The 19,683-nt window shown below is 36.9% G+C and overlaps 1 protein-coding gene across 1 annotated transcript in view; it reads right to left on the reverse strand.

The window, feature by feature from the left end:
- The window catches only part of OXCT1 (3-oxoacid CoA-transferase 1), a 185,941-nt gene that overhangs the window by 103,195 nt on the left and 63,063 nt on the right, over nt 1-19,683 (reverse strand). The window contains exons 8-11 of the mRNA XM_004448214.5: nt 13,241-13,348; nt 11,938-12,049; nt 9,551-9,645; nt 7,350-7,398 (exon numbers count right to left, since the gene is read on the reverse strand). Of these exons, the coding sequence (XP_004448271.1) occupies nt 7,350-7,398; nt 9,551-9,645; nt 11,938-12,049; nt 13,241-13,348 (364 nt within the window). The remainder of the gene's footprint in view (nt 1-7,349; nt 7,399-9,550; nt 9,646-11,937; nt 12,050-13,240; nt 13,349-19,683) is intronic.

A 19,683-nucleotide genomic window follows, 5' to 3' on the forward strand; every position in this document is an offset into this window, starting at 1 on the left:
AAAAATAAGTCCAGGGTCTGACAACATCTCACACATTGTCCTATGGTAAAGGGATGGACAAAAAGAAGAAGCAAAGCTGTGATTCCAAGCATGAAATTGAAACAGAGAAAATCTCCCAGACACAACAGGATGAGAAGATACAAATATCCCCTCAGCTTCTCAAGTCTTTCCTGAAGGCCAGTTTTCCTATCAATATCCCCTCTCCATTTGAGAATGAGTGTGGAGAAAGAGTAAGCCTATTTATATCATGCTGAAATATTTATTCCCCAAAGGGACAGAGTATAATTATAAATGATGAGAACATTTTCACATCTTCCAAAGCACCATAAAACTAAAAAGCTTTGGAAAACATGTTCTGGTATGGTCGATAGGGGCTTTTAAATAGCATGTAAGGGAACCAGACTTGGCCCAGTGGATAGGGCGTCCACCTACCACATGGGAGGTCCGCGGTTCAAACCCCGGGCCTCCTTGACCCGTGTGGAGCTGGCCCATGCCCAAGGAGTGCATCCCGTAAGGAGAGCTGCCCAGCATGAAAGAAAGTGCAGCCTGCCCAAGAACGGGGCCACACACACGGAGAGCTGACACAACAAGATGATGCAACAAAAAGAGATTCCCGGTGCCGCTGATAAGGATAGAAGCGGTCATAGAAGAACACACAGAGAGCAGACAACACAGAAGAACACACGGGGGGGGGGGGGGGGGGGGATATAAATAAATAAATAGCATGTAAGATTTGGAGGATTAAACTGGATAAAGTTTGTGAATCCCTACTCTAGCACCTGGCACCTAAAAAGGACTCCATAAATGTTTGTTTTTGTTATTGTCATTGTTATTACTCCTTTTGATGTGGAGTATGGGTGGAAGGCTCTTTGTCTCTTCAGAGATAACCTAAGCTGTCTGACTTGTGAGTATGGAATGGTAAGAGGCTGCAGTCCTGCCCTTAGTGACAATGGCAAAGGCTCCAGTCCCAGGAAACAGTTTAACAATGCAAGGGCTATAAACTTTAAGTATTCAGAGGAAATGCAAACCAAATATGCTAAAAGCTTATCTAGAATATCTGGAGTCCATGCTAAAAGCTTACCTAAGATGTGGAAGATATATATGCTAATTGAAGCCTATTGAGAACTGAAACAAAGGGGCCATTTGGCCTTTCCTCTCTGTATAAAAGACATTTGAAAACCTTGTTCAGGGCTCGGGATTCAAACAGAAAGCTCCCCAGTCTGGCCCGCCGTCAATAAACCATTTTTCCTTCTCAAAATCATTCCTGAGTCCTGGCCTCTCTATACACAAATAATTGAACCTCTCTCAAATTCTACAACACTTTCTTCACACTGACTTATAAAAGAGAACAGTGCCTTCAACCCTCCAGGGAAGAATGCCACAAGTGCCTCCTGCGATTATAAGCCAGCCCATGAGCTCTAAGAAGACTCAGAAAGGCATAATGCAACTAAACTTTATCTTAACATAGCTTCTATGTCCAGCAAATTCATATTCTCACCAATCCTGCAAAGTTAAGAGTCCACTCAAAGTGGATCATCGACTTAAATACAAAACACACTGGAGAAAATCTAGGTGACCTTGGGTTTGGAGATGACTTCTTAGATACAACCCCAAAAGCATGACACATGAAAGAAAAGACTGACAAGTTGGACTTAATTAAAATGAAACCAGTGTCATACACAGAACAGAAGTTTAAGAGACTTAAAAGACAAGCCATAGACTGGGAGAAAATATTTGCCGAACACATATGACATAAAGGACTTATATCCAAAACCTACAAAGTCCTCTTAAAAACTCAGCAATAAGGGAAACAGACTTGGCCCAGTGGTTAGCGTGTCCGTCTACCACATGGGAGGTCTGCGGTTCAAACCCCGGGCCTCCTTGACCCGTGTAGAACTGGCCCATGTGCAGTGCTGATGCACACAAGGAGTGCCATGCCACGCAGGTGTGTCCCCCGCGTAGGGGAGCCCTACATGCAAGGAGTGTGTCCCCTAAGGGGAGCCGCCCAGCGCAAAAGAAAGTGCAGCCTGCCTAAGAATGGCACCGCCCACATGGAGAGCTGACACAACAAGATGACGCAAAAAAAAGAGACACAGATTCCCATGCCGCTGACAACAACAGAAGCGGACAAAGGAACAAGATGCAGCAAATAAACACAGAGAACAGACAAGCGGGGAGGGGGGAGAAATAAATAAATAAATCTTAAAAAAAAAAAGAACATTATAAAAAAAACTCAGCAATAAGAAAACCAATTAAAAACGGGCAAATGTGCTTAAGAGACACCTCAGCAAAGAGGATATATTGAAGGCAAATATGCATATGAAAAGATGCTAAACACCCTATATCATTAGGGAATTGCAAATTAAAACAAGATACCACTGCAAGTCTTTTAGAATAGCTGAAATCCAAAACACTGACCATACCAAATACTGACTAGAATGTGGAGCAACAGAAACTCATTCATTGCTGGTGGGAAAAGATATGGTACAGCCATATTGGAAGACAGTTTGGTAGTTTCTTACAAAGCTACATGTGGTCTTACCATGAGACCCAGAAATTTTGCTCCTAGGCATTTACCCAAATAAGTTGAAAACTGTGTCCACATAATATACCTACAGTATGATTCCAACTATATGACATTCTGGACAAGACAAAAATTAGAAAGACAGTATAAAGATTAGTGACTGCCAAGGGTTTGGGGGAAAGGAGGGAGGGATGAATAGGTGGACCACAGGGGATTTTTAGGACAGTGAAACTTTTCTGTATGATACTGTGATGGTAGATGTACGACATTATACATTTGTCAAAACCCAAAGAATGAACCCTAATGTAAACTATGGACTTTAGTTAATAATAATCTATTAGTAGTGGTCCATCAATTGTAACAACTGTACACTAATATAAGATGTTAATAATAGGGAAAATTGTATATATAGGTAGAAAGGGAATATTTGGGAACATCTGTACTCTCTGCACAAACTTACTGTAAATCTAAAACTACTCTAACAAATAGAGAACATAAAAACCCAATTTTTTGTTCTCTGTAGGTAAAACCACAATAACTTGCAAAGGACAATCACTACTAGCTGATAGCAGATAGGGTGCACTATTTACTATTTTACAGAAAACCTGAGATCAGTGAGAAGAGCTTCAGCTCTCCCCATGTGATTTACAGAGGAAATTTTTATTAAAGAGCCCTGAAAACAACTCTCATGAAAAAAGTTATTGTCAAGATTCTGCTAATGCATTCTGGCATCCTATAAAACACATTCTTTTGAAGTGAAGTCACTGTTCAACATTTTTAAACATCCAATATCAAACAAAAATAAATATCCTCAAGTTGAGTTCATTCTTTTCAAATAAATGTTCAAATTTGGTCATGAAAAATCATATAACTATAATCAATATCACATAAAGAAAGAGCTTTCTTATTTGGCTATTTCTGATTGCTTTCTGTCTTCGACTTCTGTGTGCAACAGAGTTACTCAATTTCATAGTCACCAAGTCCTTTGACTCATGACCTAATGGATCATTCACAAAATATGAAGGAAATGTCTACAATGTGCCTTGAACAATGTGACAGATAACACAGCTGCTCTAAACCAGTGGTTCTCAATCTTTAGCATCCATTGGAATCATATATAAGGTTTATAAAAATAGACTGGAAACCCAACTGCCAGAGTCTCTAATTCAGTAGATATGTGATAGGGTCTGAGAAGTTCATATCTTACAGGTGATGCTGATGCTTTGGGTTTGAGAACAAACTTTGAGAACCACTAATCTAAGCAAAAGGAACTTACCATCCAGTGAGAGGGATAAACATACACAAATCATTACAAAGTAAACTGTGGTTCATTTTGTAACTAGACATTTGTGTTATGGGTATAGGGGAAGGATGTTTCTGAGCTGCAGAAGGATTTGGAGAAGACAAATGAGATGCAATTTGAAGGTTAGGTATAAAGCATTGCGAAAGGAAACTACTGGTGCAGAGATGGAGAGAAGACAGCAAGAGGGATGTGGCTGGTAGAATTATGAACCCCAGAAAAGAACATATTCTTAATCTTAAAACATTCTTGTTGTGAATCTGCCTTAAATGAGGCCTGCTGAAGATGTTATTTTTAGGAAATGTATGGCCCAACTGAATGAAGGTGGGCTTTAATCCTCTTACCGAAGACTTGGTGAAGATAAAGCCACATGGAGGAGAGGAAGCAGAAAGTTGGAAGCCAAGGGGGCCCGGAAGAGGAAGGAGAGGATGTCATATGTGCTTCACCAAGTAACAGAAAAACCAAGGACCCAAGGATGGCCAGCAGCCAGCCCCAGAATACCACTGTCTTCAGGGAGAAAGCATCGCCTTGCTGACATTTCTATTTTGGACTTCTCCTAACTTCAACACCACAAGCCAATAAACTCCTCTTGTCTAAGCCAATGCATTGTATGGTATTTGTTTTCTCAGCCAGGAAACTACACCAGGGGCAAACAAAAATCTTGTGGAAGGCACAGTAAGAACAAAGCCACAGAGGCAAGAAAGCTAGAATCATGATCAGAACACACTTAGCAGTGCGCTAAGAGTGGGCAAAGGCATTCTTGCAGGGCACAGTGGAAGATGAAGCTGGATCCTTTAGATCCATTAGATGGATCTTGTGCTGTGCTATTTGTACTTTTGACTGCAGGTCTGTGAGTCATCAAATGAAAATATATTTCTAGAGCAGGATTTCTTGGCACTACTGACATTTTGGACACAGTACGTCTTTCTCATGGAGGCTGTTGAGGTTATTGTAGGATATTTAGCAGCATCCCTGGCCTCTATCCATCAGATACCATTGGAACTCCTTTTAGCTGTGATGAATAGAAGTATCTCCGGGCATTGCCCAATGCCCCCAGGGCAGCAAAATTGAACACCCCCGCCTGTTGGAGAGTCACTTTTCTAAAGGTACATGGCAGGGACCAAGGATATTTGTAAGCCATGAGATTAACATGGTGACTTTTTCTAAAGCAGTTTTAATGAAAGGTGAAGTCCTTTAAAGCATTATTTATATATTAAAATAAATAAACTAAGAAAGAGAGAAGAGTGCAAAATGCACACTAATTTGAAAGCTAAAACATGAGAATTACTAGATATTTCATAATTGCATTGGGCTACTACAGGTTTGAGCCCAGATCTTTGCAAGACCTCTGATATGTTCTGAGCACTGTTTTCTATACCTCTATAAACCAATCATTTTGTCACTAGAGGTAGCACAAGGTGGGGAGAAAAAGTCAAGGGCCAGGAGCAGGAAACTGTGTGAGTCTAGAGTCTAGTAATGTGATCTTCAGCATGCCACTTCACTCTCCTGAGCCTCAATTTCCCAATCTGTTTAAAGAGATTTCTCTTGAAGCTCAAATAGTATATGTGTGCAAAAGCAGGCTGTACACCACGTAGAGCTATACAACAGTAATTCTTTTTTGTATACCCACATGAGACCATTATTTTGAAGAAAGGAGCCTTAGAAATAGTTGTATTATTATTTTAAAATCTTAATACACTGATTATACCCAGAAACATAACTCTTAGTGTTCATTCAAAGGGATTTCCATATAAATCCTTTCAAATGAACAGAAAAACAGTAGTTGATCTTCCAGGTACTTTGGGAGTTGAGGAAACCACCAATTTCTTCATCTCAAAGTATTTCCTCCCTAATTTTGACAGCTCCAAAATCAAAAGGGTCAAAAATCCTTAAAAGGAATTCAATGAAAGAGTTAATTAATATTAAACTAATTTACAGGTTAATTTTCCATAAGTAACGAATTCTTATTTTACAAATTAGTTTTAAGATTATACATGGTTTTTTGGAGGCTGAAATATGAAAGTGGTGGCTTCATTAGGACTGAGTTACTTTTAACTTTGATGGAATCATATGTGCCTATTGTCGAATAACGTCACTGGAAAGATTAACTACTTTTGCAGGGACAATGAGTTTTATGAACTCAGGCCTGAAATCAGGAGAATGGAGTTATTCATTTTGCAAATAACTTGCTAACTTTTTAAATTAATTAAACCAAGCAGCAAATATTTTCACAGATCAATGAGCTATTGCTAAAGGGTACAGCACAATTAAATTACAGCCTTGGTTAAATGTCGTTGCTTTATCACAGTAGGCCTTTCAGAGCTGAGTTGTGGTAACTAATTCAACTATTCAACCAGAAGCTGTTTTACTTCCCAAAATTCTAAGTATCAAACATCAATTCTACTTGGCAGCTGGCCTTTATGTTCAGCTCATATTACTTCTCTTCCGAAGTATATACACACTATTTTTAAATTTGAAGTAAGATAATACTTTTGTGGGGGCAGAGGGAATAAGAGTAAAAGGATGCAGAAAATCAAGCTAGAACATAAAAAATCAGCTTCTTTTGGGTAGCCTGACTCAAAGGATAATCTATAGCTCCAATGTGGGCAGCAGCACTGCCTCAAGTACAAGCAGTGGTGATGGCCAAGAGGTCTGACCTGGTCTTCTTCGCCTAGACTTCTAATATATGTCACTCTGTGCCCCAGTGTCCCAGCTGAAAATATGTTTAATAAAAGGCAAAGCATATGAGGGAACAAAAGGGAAAGACAAGGCTAGTCTATCCAATTCAAACAAATGCTGCATTGCTCACATCATTGCATACATAATATTAAGTGGCAGAGGACACTCTTAAGCACCCTTGTACTTTAGGAGGATGCTCTCCCACTTCCGTGAGGAACAACGTCACCTATGAGAAAAACCCTAGTGTGTTGATCTTTTCTTTTGGCCTCTATGAATTCACTCCCCACCATTCTCCATCCCAAGAAGACTGACCTATTTCAACTGGGGATTAGTCAATGGGAGGCACAAGAAACCCAACAGAGGAGCCTCCACTCTGGTCGCTGAGAGTTGGTGTGTCAGAGCTCCTGCAGGGAGGCCCTCTCCTGCAACTGCCCCTTTAGGCTAAGAGGTGATAATAGATCTTTTTAATATTTGATCATGCCTTCCTGATTTCCCTTAATCCTGTACCCACCCTTGTAAACCGTCCCTTCTTTTAAACTGTCTTTATTTATCACATTTGAGAGCCTGATTAGTTTACTGCCAGGATCCTGAGACTGACATACCAAACCTATTCTTACCAGCATTTTCTCCTTTATCTTAATTGGTCCTGAATGAGAGGAAACCTTCAGCAGGCAGAACTGACCGAGAGGACCTAGGAAGGCTTCTCTTCCCTCCTCAAGTAAAAATAGAATGGCTTACTCTCCAGAAATGGTATAGAATTAGGTCCAAATCTTTGCTTTCATGTAGCATAGAGCTAAAATTATAGCAAAGGAGACCATTGGGAAAATATATAATAGGTGAATTTACCTGCATTGATTAGATCTGCATCAACTTCATTTTCTAACGGATATGGACCCTGTTAAACAAAGCACATATTCAATTGGTAAAAGAAGTTTCTCAAGGAATCCTATACTAGAACTAAAATAAAAAGATTCCCTAGAAACCCAAGGAAATTATCTTCAAAAGATTTGATGTAAAGCTTTTAAAATTCATTACGAGAAACAGAGTCATGAAAACATAGTAATTATTTTTCCACACTAATAATTTTAATTGGGCAAGTAAAAAATATTTTCTAAAAATTACCAAAATATGAAAGAAATGTTAACCTATTAGAAATAAAATTCAATAAATCAAAAGCTAATTATTTTGTACCTACCAAGCAGCTACTGTTATTCATAAGCTTTCTGGTAGCACCAATGAATATATATTAAATGGCTGCATTATTTGACCAGAAGGAGCCAGGGAGGCAAAGTTTCAGCTTTCTGATGTGTAGGACCTAAAGGTCTGGATTTGGGAATCTAACCTTACCTTCCACATCATCTAATTTTTGATATCTTTATTTTCCCTTTGCCCAGTTATTTTTTGTTGGATTTTAAAATTTTGTATATATTTTTGAAAGGCATTTATAATTACTTGAATGGGGCCGGTAGTTTAATATTATATTAATCAAAAAGGGAGTAAAAAGAAAGAGACATAAAACCAAGTCAAGAATGAAGGTAGTCGGACATTGTATGTCCTCCCATGGCCCACTGGGTGGAATGTGGGAGAGTGTGGGCTATGATGTGGACCACTTACCATGAGGCACAGCAGTGTTCAGAGATGTATTCACCAAATGCAATGAATGTCTAATGATGATGGAGGAGATTGTTGTTATGAGTGGAGGAGTGGGGTAAGGGGGGGCGGTATATGGGGACCTCATATATTTTGAATGTTATATAAAAAAAATAAAGACAGAAAAAAAAAGAATGAAGATAGTATAGGAAATACTGGCGGTGAAATTTTTATATATTTTCTAAAGAGAGACCAGAGACCACAAATTTATCCTATAAATAAGTTGATTTGGCAACCACTGTTGTAAACCAGGAGTTCTTAACCAGGGGTCTATGAGCTTGAATTGAAATTCAGAAAAAAACATTATTCTTGTGGGGATGTGATGGTGCAAGTGTGATATATTTACTAAATAATACACAGTATGGTGTGGACTTAGTAAGGGGTGTGTGGTTTTCACCTGACTGGCAAAGAGGTCTGTGGAACAAAAAAGGTTAAGAACCCCTGTTTTAGACCAAATAAAATTTCCTGTAACCCTTCTCTCAGTAATTCACATAAACTTAATTTCCTTTCTGCAAAATGAAGGATTTGGTCAATCTAGATAATCTCTAAAGTATGTTAAAAATCTGAGTCTTTGATTTAAATAAGAATCTGCTTTTATCCAGACACATATCACTTTTGTGTCTTTTAAAATACTTATGATTACTGTCTCAATCAATATCAATTAAATGCCCACGATCATCACTGATATTTCAAATACTTAATCAACATCTTCCATAGGTACAGTTTTACTGCATTAACAGTTAAGCTATACTGAGAAACAATAAAAGACTAGGAATATTATAAACTGGCAAACTTTAAATAAAGTTAAATAAACAGTGTCATACAGGAAGCAAAAGTATTTCTTCTATTATAATATTGAATAAAGAGTATGCCCTATTTCTATGAGAATATCAAACTTTTTAAATTAGTCAATTGTCAAAAACGTTCTTGTCTTAAACCAGAAATCTTCCTCCTCAGTTTCTCACTCAGAGCCTTACTGATTTTTATTTAACATAGAATTGTTAACAATCTTCATTATCTTGTCCAACCACAGAAAAGTTAGAAAAAGTTAACTAAAAAGGAAATGGTGAGGTCTCTCTAAAGTGGGTACAATGATAAGAGAAAGGGACAGCTGATGCACTGATGAACTGGCAGACAGAACAGGGACAGGAGGGTGGAGAGTCAGAAAGGTCATATATTCAGGAAACTATTGTCCTCTGCATGAAATGCAATAGTACACATTCACAATAACTACCATCTTAAGGGAAAAATTAAATATTTTATTATAATGGTGAAAGAGAAAACTAAGATTGGGAATTTTAAGCTAACAACTACCTCAGTTATCAAAAGATTTCACTGTATGAAATAGCTCTTTCTGCATCAAGACTGAATAAATCAAACTTTAATTTCTATCTTACCAAACCCAGAATTCCATTTTCACTTTGCAGATGAACAGTCATATTTGGGCTGATAAAGTTGCTGGCCAAAAGAGGGATTCCTATGCCCAAATTAGCTTGGAAAAAAGATGTTAAGGTCCAGCATATGAAAGTAGAGATATGCCAAAAACTTTCTACTTATATAAATCCAAACAGAAGTCTGAATATAATAACTGAAGACAGTTTTAAATCACCCTCTGGGTACTACTTTATAATTTCAAAAAGAAAATCTCTAATGAGTTATAGCATTTTCATTAACAATAGGATTTTCCATAAGATAGCAAAACAGTAGCAAAACAATAGGCTAACCAAGAAGTCATTTTTGTTGTAGGATATTTTATTTTCTTCCCTGAGCTAATGTATTATTAAACTCGGCTTGACCTTGGTTTAAAAACTATTTTTACGGGTCAAACTCCTTCTAAAAGTAGCCATGATTTAATAATCTACAAAAAGGGCATACTATTTTTAATTTAACAAAAAGTTTTCTGACATTATCGAAGTATATCTAAAAGTGTACTGATTCCTTTGGTCACTCTGATATAGTACTTTGGTTGCCGAATCTTCTTCTAAGACTAAATAAATAAATATATAAAATTGAGGTCATATAAAAAGTAGTTTTATTGATTAAGGCATCAAATTGCTAACTGGGGGTGCTGAATCTTCTTTCCTTAGATAACCCAAGTAGGGTCAACCGTGATTTGAATGCTGTGGTGTTGGTTCAACAAAGGCAGGTTGACCAGATCAGTTTCTCACACTATCCAGTATGGCTATCCTCTGCTGTCCATACCACAGGGTACCACAGAGCTCACTAGAATTAGTGCAGAAAATTATGACACTTCGATGAGATTCTAATAATGGGGAAATCTTTATAAATCAAGGCCAAGAAAAATATAATTTGTATATTCCACCATATTATAAAATACGAAGGCCAAAAGAATGACTAAATGAGCCAGGTCACTCCTCGAGGAAAGAGTAAGTATAAGAAGTTATGGTGATAGTTACTTGGTTCCTCTCTCACCAAATCATAATCAAGGTAGTGTAATTTGTAGTTTATTTCTCATAGTAATGTACAGAACACATTGAAACATTAATTCTATTATGAGTAGGTATTTTCAGGTAGGAGCAAACCAAATTATAAGTCTTATATTGTGACTTTCTCATCATATTTTGTTATTTTCCCAGTTTTTTAATACTTTTAAATGAGTCAATATGAGGGAAAGGAAAGACTATGCATGTCAGATTAAAAAAGAATAGATGATTTTGAAAGACACATTTGCATGAACTGACTTGCAAATATATTTCATATGCAATACAATAACAGTGAATTATCAATATTGAAAAGACATTACTTAAAATTAGTTATCATACCATCAGGGCTTAATTAGCAGTGGCAAACCAACTGGCTGGCATTGATCAGAATAGCTTTCACCTGCAAAGTCAACTTAGTGGCCTCCAAGGCAATTTTATATTCTCTTCCCCTGTATGAATTCTAATCATAACACAGGCTTAAACAGAAAAATTAAGGCAAGGTGGTGGAGAGAAAAAGGAGAAAAAGAAGCTATCCCAGTCCAGACTACAGTGTGAAAGACGATATTCATGGACCATGGGATGCTCAAAGAGTGGAGATACCTGTCATGCTCTAATTCCTATTTCATAGGTCTTTTAAGTACAGCTTCACTGTATTTACTATTCAGCAAATGCTTGTTTTATCATAGACTATATTTGGATGTATTCTTTGTATTAAAAATTTCAATGTTTGATACATTCAGAATTCACAAAATGGCAGACTTACTGATATCTAAATGCATTCAGAATCCAAATACTAATTATACTGAATTATCTCTTTTCTGTCAAAGTAGCTAAAGCAGAATTTGAGTCATTCATTGAAAACCCTTATAAAACATGAGACATAAAAAGATGCATTCAAGGGATCTTTGCCAAGGGAAGGAGGGGGGTTACTAAGGAGTTGGATACTACCTTTCAATGAGTATGCAAATGTCAGAATACAGAAAAAGTGATGGTTAAAACTAGTACTTCTGAGATATGAAACCCTCATCTGGTGTAATCACCTTTCCCCAAAAACCTTTAACCAAATACCAAATTTCACTGAAATCCACTGTATATTTTAAAATAGCTCAGCTAATTATTGTCATTTTTGTTTCAATAAAGCAAACAGATTATAATTCCAGTTTCATATATCTTGATATATTTGGGTTATATGCCACATTTTGTAAAAATTGATCAATTGCTTTAAAATTTACCATGGAACAAACAGAAATGAATGACTATGCAGGAGGCCTAGTAGATTGATCCATATAGAAAAAAATGAGGGCTATGGCTTCACCTAATGCCAGAAGTATAAAGGATACCATACATGCCATCCTCAAATTCAAGAGCTGCCCGCTTTATGATACGTTCTCTTACGTTATCTCCAGGTTTACCAGATTTGGTTTTTCCTTCTTCTTTCCGAACTGATAAACGCTTTAAAGTAAACAGAAATAAATTCTGTCATGACTGAAATACAAAATTTTACTAGAAAAAAATTTCCCATTCAACGATAAGGCAAATCTACAATATAATGAAGAGTTTTAAAACAAAATAACTTGGGTAACATATGATGACAAAAATAATTCTTTAGGAAGTTTATGAAAGAGGCCAGATTTCTTTGAAGAGGAAGATATACCCATTCTGCTTCTTTGAAGCAGATAACCCCTGTCACTGCCACATTGATTGCTGCTACTGTTTGTCGTAAGACTCCTACAACTGAATTCTCCTTGAGTGCTCAGGGATTGCATCAAAACAAAGAAAAAGGTTGAGACCTTGGTAATTGATTTTTGCAGAATTTTGCCAGAATGTGTTCTCTAGGTGTTGCTGCCGCCAATCACCTATTTCTACCTGCAGAGTCTAGATGGGTCTTGCCATAAGTACAACACAGGAATCACGGAAAATCCAGAAAGCAGGCAGGAAACTATTTCTGCCACTAAATCTCCTTGACACCTACTGTGGTTCCTGTTTGCAAATGTCTTATCCTTTCTCCCTAGCCTGCTGACTCAAGTTTGGGCCTGCATAATCTCTCTCTGTTGGATGTCCACAGAAGGGCTGGTATCTCTGATTCCAGGATGTGTCCTCATAACTAAGGCTTGTCAACTCTGTTGCTGATGACTGGACACTTCTGAACCTTCATATCAACCCTGGACAGCTAGTCACTGTCTTTGGGAAACTTCCTATGCTCCTGGTACCTTGCCACAATTTCATACTCACCAGCTGCCCAAAAATACTGGGAAATGCTGTTCTTTCTGCTTTCTATTAAGATGCTAGTACCTTCAGGACAGACATTCTGAAACAATGAAACATTAAGAATCCACCAGGGGTAAAAGCCACTAAACACCTGATTATCCTTCTCTGCCTGGCTGACCCAGTCTAGAAAGTCACATGGCTTGGTGATATATACCTTATGAACACAAGGAACTGCTGCACTGGACAATAACACAGGCACAGTCCCAATTCGATAATCATGTCCCCTCACAATGGATGCATAAGAATCCCCTACTGGGATCCAAAGCAAGACTTCCTCCTCATCTCTTACGCTATACCATCTAGAATGGCCCAAAGGATACACATATCTCTGGTAATTAGACCCATAAATGCTGAAAAATAAAGTAAATCAATTACCTCAATTCTTTTTTCATACTTTTCACCCTTTATAAGTCGATGAACATAAATCTTAGGAATATGGATTTCTTCTGGGGCAAATGATCCAATATCCACAATTTCTTCGACCTAGAGAGAGAAAAAAATTTTAAAAATCAGATAATAAAGGTTAAATTGGTCATTTTCTATTTTATATTAAAAGTGGAGCATGTTCATCTTCCCTGCCAACATAGGATGGACATGCAATGTAAACATACATATATATATAGTATATTTGTGTGTGTGTGTATGAAATTTATATCATATCATTGTGGATTCAGAAAAGGAAAGAAATTCAAATACATGTCTCTGAACATAAAATATGCTATGTTCATACATAAAGCTACGGAACTTAGTCTTTGCCTAAGAATCTCAGTTATAAATTTGTCAAGTGGATTGTCAGTACAGCTGCTTGAACTTTCACAAATTGCAGCTCAACCACACAAAACTTGAAAGCACATTTCTCACACACAGATTTTCAAAATTAATGAGAAATTTATCATATCAAAGACAAAAATCTGTAACAACATCTGCTTGGTCAATTGAAGAGCTCTTTAAATATAGATACAAAAGCTATTTGTAACAGTTTTTAATTATTCCTGTTGTTAGCTTCCTAGGATCGTGACAGAACTGCAATAGCTGTAATATTTTTACTTAAAGACAGATAATTAATCTCATTACAGAAATTTCAAAAAGGAACTATTAACTAATAACTAGAAATACTCACTTTAGTTAGAATTAAAGTCATTCACAGAACATACAGGCATTTCATAGAAATACAGAATGCCCCAAGTCAGATTGCTAATTTAGGACTCATAAAATAAAATAATAATAATAACCAATTAATTGTTTTTTATATCAATGTAAAACACTCAGGATAAGGATCAAGAAAAACTTACATTTTTGTGGTCAAAGAATTAGCTTTCTAGTGCCAAAAAATATTATCTCGAAGATTATGAGTGCTTAACAGATAGCATTCCCAAAGCAAATAATTGTTTGCTTACATGACCTGACCTATAGGAGAGGTGTTTTCAACTTGTCTCCTAAACTATTAACTGAACCCACAGAAGTTTCTGAGGTTAACTTAAGTAGCCTTCCTTATGCTACTCTGCTACCTAATGGCCTCACCAGACTCTCTCTACAATGAAAGAATATCAGGGATTATAGGAGACATTTTAGTTATTGTGCAATACTCCCAAGTATTGGGAGTGGGTGAGAATATATATATATATATATATATATACATGGGATAAATACCTTCCTTGATAAAGAGAAGGATTTTGACCAAAATTCAGCAAAACCCCCCAAGGAGGAATCAATAAACTTGTGGGCATCCAAGTGGAAGTGAGTGGAGATGTGTGTCTCCATTCATCTTGGTGGGATAGGAGAGTGGAGGGGAACTCCTGAGCACTGCATTCTTCATCTTCCCTTCAAGCCTCTCTGTGCTCTGGTGTTTTCTATCTGAGGTGGTGGCCATGTGAAGAGGAGGTGGAGGTAAGGGCAGAGCAGCCAAGCACTGTTGGAACTTTCAGTCATTAGGATTCATTCACATTTTTACACTTAATGCAATTCAAGCCTTCCAAGAAGCTCCTGACTTCTTAAAAATGTGCTTATATATCAATCCACTGTCCTGAGGATACATATGAAGACTTACTGTTTATGAGAATATTAACCAGAGCATTCTTTTATAATAAGGAGAAGGTAGAAACAACCAAAGCGACCAACAATAGGGCAATGGTAAAATACATACTGTTGCACCCACAGGTTCAATCAATATCATGTTCTCATACTATTTAGTGACATTGGAAAGTACCTGTAATTTAATATTTCAGTATAATGGAAGATTTTTGTATAAAATAAATGGAGAAGTATAAATATAAACAAATATTTATAGGTATGCACTTAGGCACAATTATTTCTGTATCTAGGAAAAACTGAAAGAATATGTACTGAAACGCTAATAATTTGTATTATTATTATTAATTTACTTTTATAGTCAAGGGGGGAATACCTATAAACATTATTTTTTTAAAGATGCAATAGGCACCAAATAAATTATTTCCAAAACTAGGGAATACATAAATGGGGGATCTGATAAACTCCACAATTAGTTAGAAATGTACCAAGGGGGGAATGTTAAAAACAAAATAGTGATTCTAAGAAACACTATGATTTCTAAATCCTAAAAATTATTACAACATAATGAAATAAAATAAGAAAACCATTTGTCTATGTGCCTGAAGATAATCTGAATTGTTCTCTAGCCCTAATGCTGCTCCAAAGTTGCAGGCTTCCTATCTCTTGCTTGAATTATTATAGAAACTTCCTCACTGGGCCTTTAACCTTCAGTAAGGGGAAGAAATACGATGAAGAAAAAAGAAAAAAGAGCACTCATCACCTAAATCAGAAATGTTTATAATAAACAATCACTATTTTAGTCTGGTCCCACCAAAGAAAGTTTAAGCAAAATATACCAAACCAAGGCAAAGCTTCATTACTGAGGGCAATTATATCATAACTTCCACACATTTCACAACAAATAGAGTGAATGAATGTGTCCTGGTAAAACAACTCTGATGAAAAGCAAGAATACAGTTGAACATAATCAGTTCCATGCTTGTCATCCTAATATGAATGATTTTGGTATTATAGAAAATGCCTATGTAATATTTGTCAAAACAATATCAACACTCAAAAGTACTGAAAATTGCTATACAAAAATCAAAGCTTCCTCAAAGTTGGTTAGTAGAGATAACAGAGAGGGAAGAAAATATTTGAAGTATAAACCAAGAGAAGAAAACATATGTGTTCAGACAATCTGTGAAGACAGTTAAGAAACTGAAGAGGCAGAACTATCTTGATACTCGTCAGTGAAGGGATCTGAAGTCTTCCGTGCCAGTTTTATATATTCTAGTGAAAAAGCAGTAAGAGAGAACCAGTGAGGGGGTGGGGAGGAGTGGTGTGGAATGTCCAGTTGGATCAGGTAAAGACATAAGGTAAGAGTCCAAGGAAATCTGAAAGAAAATGATGAATAAAATGAACTTGTTAGGGAAAAAATAAAAATAAAAGATCACAAGAGAACTCAGAGTTGGAAGAATATATCTCTTGAAGTTAGAAATCGGTAAGATAGAAAACAAAGAACAAATACAAGCCTCAGTGCAAAGCCATGGACATATTTAAGGGTCCTCAGACAAGATCAAGATGAAGGAAAGGTAGCTAAAAAACAATACAGACTTCTCCCTGGCACTATGTATAGCTCTCATGCAGCACCATCTGGCACATCTAGAAATCCAGACACTTGAGGCCTCTCTAATTAGTACTTGTCTTCAGTCATTAGCAGGAAAACAGAGGCTGGGAAATGTTAATTGTTATTGATTTGAACTTTGTTTTAAAAGGTTGCTTTCTCTATCCTGCATCCTCCCTAGTTTATAATTCTGAAAAGTTTTATTTTAAAGCTCAGAGAAAGATAAAAAACTCATCCCTTACTTACTGGCAATGTTTTCGTTTTTTACTTGGCAAGCATTATTTATACCTCAGGTAAAGGAACAAAGGAGCTGCAAGGCAATAACTTTCTTATTTTTTATTTTATTTTAGTGACAACTTCAATCTCTTCTAACAACTAAAATGAGTCGGACCCTGAAAATAGTGAAAAATTCTACACATCTGCAAAAATGGGTGTGCAGTACAAAATGAGGGCTGTTGTGGGAAAAATGAGTAGAACTGTGTTCCAGATTTTTTTCCTGAATCATTTTGACTTTCCAAAAGTTTAGAGTGAGCATTCTTTTTTTATCAAGGAATAAAAAAGCAGAAAACAACAAGCAATAATGTTTAGAATCGTAAGAAACACTAAGCAATCCCAAATTAGCAAAAAGCAGTGGAAAACAAAAAAAAAGGAAAAGGAAGGCAATCAGTAATAACAGAAAAAGTTATATAAGTTAGACACAAAGGTGTTATGGATGCTATTTAAATGCAGAGGATGGGTAAGATAAAGAGAGAAGGCAGAGAAAAGAGGAGGTCAAGATGTAGGGCATCTTTCTAAGAAATTCAAAGGGGGAGAGGTGGTGAATACTTTCTTGAGTTCCATGCTAAAGGTCAGTATGACTGGTACAGAAATACAGATGAAAACGGCATGAAATATAAAGAGCCAGGAAGGAATACAATTGGACTTGGATGTCTACAGAGAAATGAACAAAGACTGAAAAGATGATTGAATATCAGTGTGAGTTTGCAACCTTAAAAAGGGTGGTAAATATGATTGCATAGTCCTTACTGGAACCTGGAAGATTGGCTCTCATGCCAGAATAAGGTAGTGTACATTCTGTAATGCCCAATGAAAATAAAGTGACAAAAGAACATGCTATGCCAAGAAAATATGCACATGCCTGGGAAGTCACAGACCTAGTGGTGAAATATGGTAAAGAATATGTAAAAGAAGTTTAAAAGGAGAAATAAAACCACATGATGACCACGTAATCTGACTTCTCCAAAGCAAAGATGCAGAGGACATATTCTTAACAGAAATGACAACATTGGCTCAGAAATAAGATAGTAATAACTAAGTTCACTTTTTTTGGAACATCTTCTGTTCATCATATTCTCCTGATAAACCTGGTATTACCTTCTGACAATTTCTATCTTTCAGAATGAAACAGTGAAGAAAACCATGATTCTGGATTTAAAAAAAATATTATAACACCTTTTATTCAAAGTTTGAAATTAGATTTATGATATACTCCACATATATGGAGTAGCATAAACATGAATGCAAGCAATAAATGACAAATAGTGTTGATTCTGGATTTTTAACCAACAAGAATAAACTGCTTGATAAAGCAGAAATGATGGAAATCTTGAAAGAAAGTGACAATATAAAATTAGCATTTGCAGTAGACCAGGAAGTGAATCTCAGGCATAGATAGAACTGTATCCTGGTCTTTCAAGAAAAACAAGTTTCAAAAAGTTGAAAGAAAAAATACGCAGAGTCAAATGGTCAGAAACAAAATGAGAGATGGGTGTATGAGGGATATGAGGCTCACAAAACCCCCCTTTTGACAGTATAAAAATAGGTCATCTTGATGATGAAGAGAATAGCAAAGAAAGAAATGTGTATAAAACATATAGCATGTATAGCTATGTGTTTACCTCAAATTTTAAAGGGGTTCATGCAAAAGAAACACACATGACCTAGAACAAATGGAAGTCACATTAAATCTTAAGAGATATATCAAAAGGTACAAATGATATGGATATGGAGATGAAGTTTGTTAAAAGTGCTAAAGATGACGAAAGGGGTTTTCTGAGATGCTTTTGTTGTAGCTGCTGGGGAATTTGGAAATGGTTATTGCCACTGCTTGCAACAGCAGACAGGAGGAAACAGAGGAGCTCCATTCCATTTGGCTCCTGACTTTCCAAGGAGCGAGAAAGAAAGGGTAGAATGAATACAGTTAAGGATACCCAGATTCTTTAATCTAATTCTAGGCTGTAGGCCCTCAAAAATTACATTCCAGAATCTTCCTATGATCACAGAATCATAGTTGAGTGAAAAATGGTAGAGGTGTCAACAGGCAGAGAGAGGCAAAAATCCTCCTTACAAAACGAGGGGGTGGGGAGCGCATTTGGCTCAACTGATAGAGCATCTGACTACCACACGGGAGGTCCAGGATTCAAACCCAGGACCTCCTCACATGTATAGTGAGCTGGCCGATGCATACTGCTGCTGATGCACGCAAGGAGTGCTGTGCCATGCAGAGGAGTCCCCCACGTAAGGGAGCCCCACGTGCAAGGAGTGCGCCCCACATGGAGAATTGCCCTGTACAAAAAAAAAAAAAAAACAGTCCAGCCTGCCCAGGAGTAGCACCGCACACAAGGAGAGCTGACTCAGCAAGATGATGCAACAAAAAGAGACACAGATTCCCAGTGCCGCTGACAAAAATGCAAGCAGACACAGAAGAACATACACCTAACGGACACAGAGAGCAGACAACTGGGGATGGGGGGTGGGAAGCAGAGAGAAATAAATGAATAATAAATCTTTAAAAAAACAAAACAAAATGAGGGGTAAGGTAGGTTATGGAAACTTCAGACCAGTATTCTAAAATGGATTATTAATAATTCAGATTATTAATAAATCTAAATGGATTGTTACTGACAGTCCATAAGGCCATAAACAGAAAAGAATATTAGACACCAGTACAAGTGTCCCCTCAAGCAACATGCAAATGAATGTCACATTGGTGGATCAGGTTATCACATAGGTAGGCCAGAAGTAAAGCAAATGGTATTTGAGTTCAAAAAGCATCTGACAAAGTCCCTCACATGAGAGTGTCATATATATAATGGAAAAAAAAAGTGACAAATTCACTCACTCTAAATCAACAAATACGTATTGCACACCCACTAGATACAGCAACCAAGAAAGCAGAGAA

The sequence above is a fragment of the Dasypus novemcinctus genome, chromosome 2, assembly GCF_030445035.2.
Source record: "Dasypus novemcinctus isolate mDasNov1 chromosome 2, mDasNov1.1.hap2, whole genome shotgun sequence".
Lineage (NCBI taxonomy): Eukaryota > Metazoa > Chordata > Mammalia > Cingulata > Dasypodidae > Dasypus > Dasypus novemcinctus.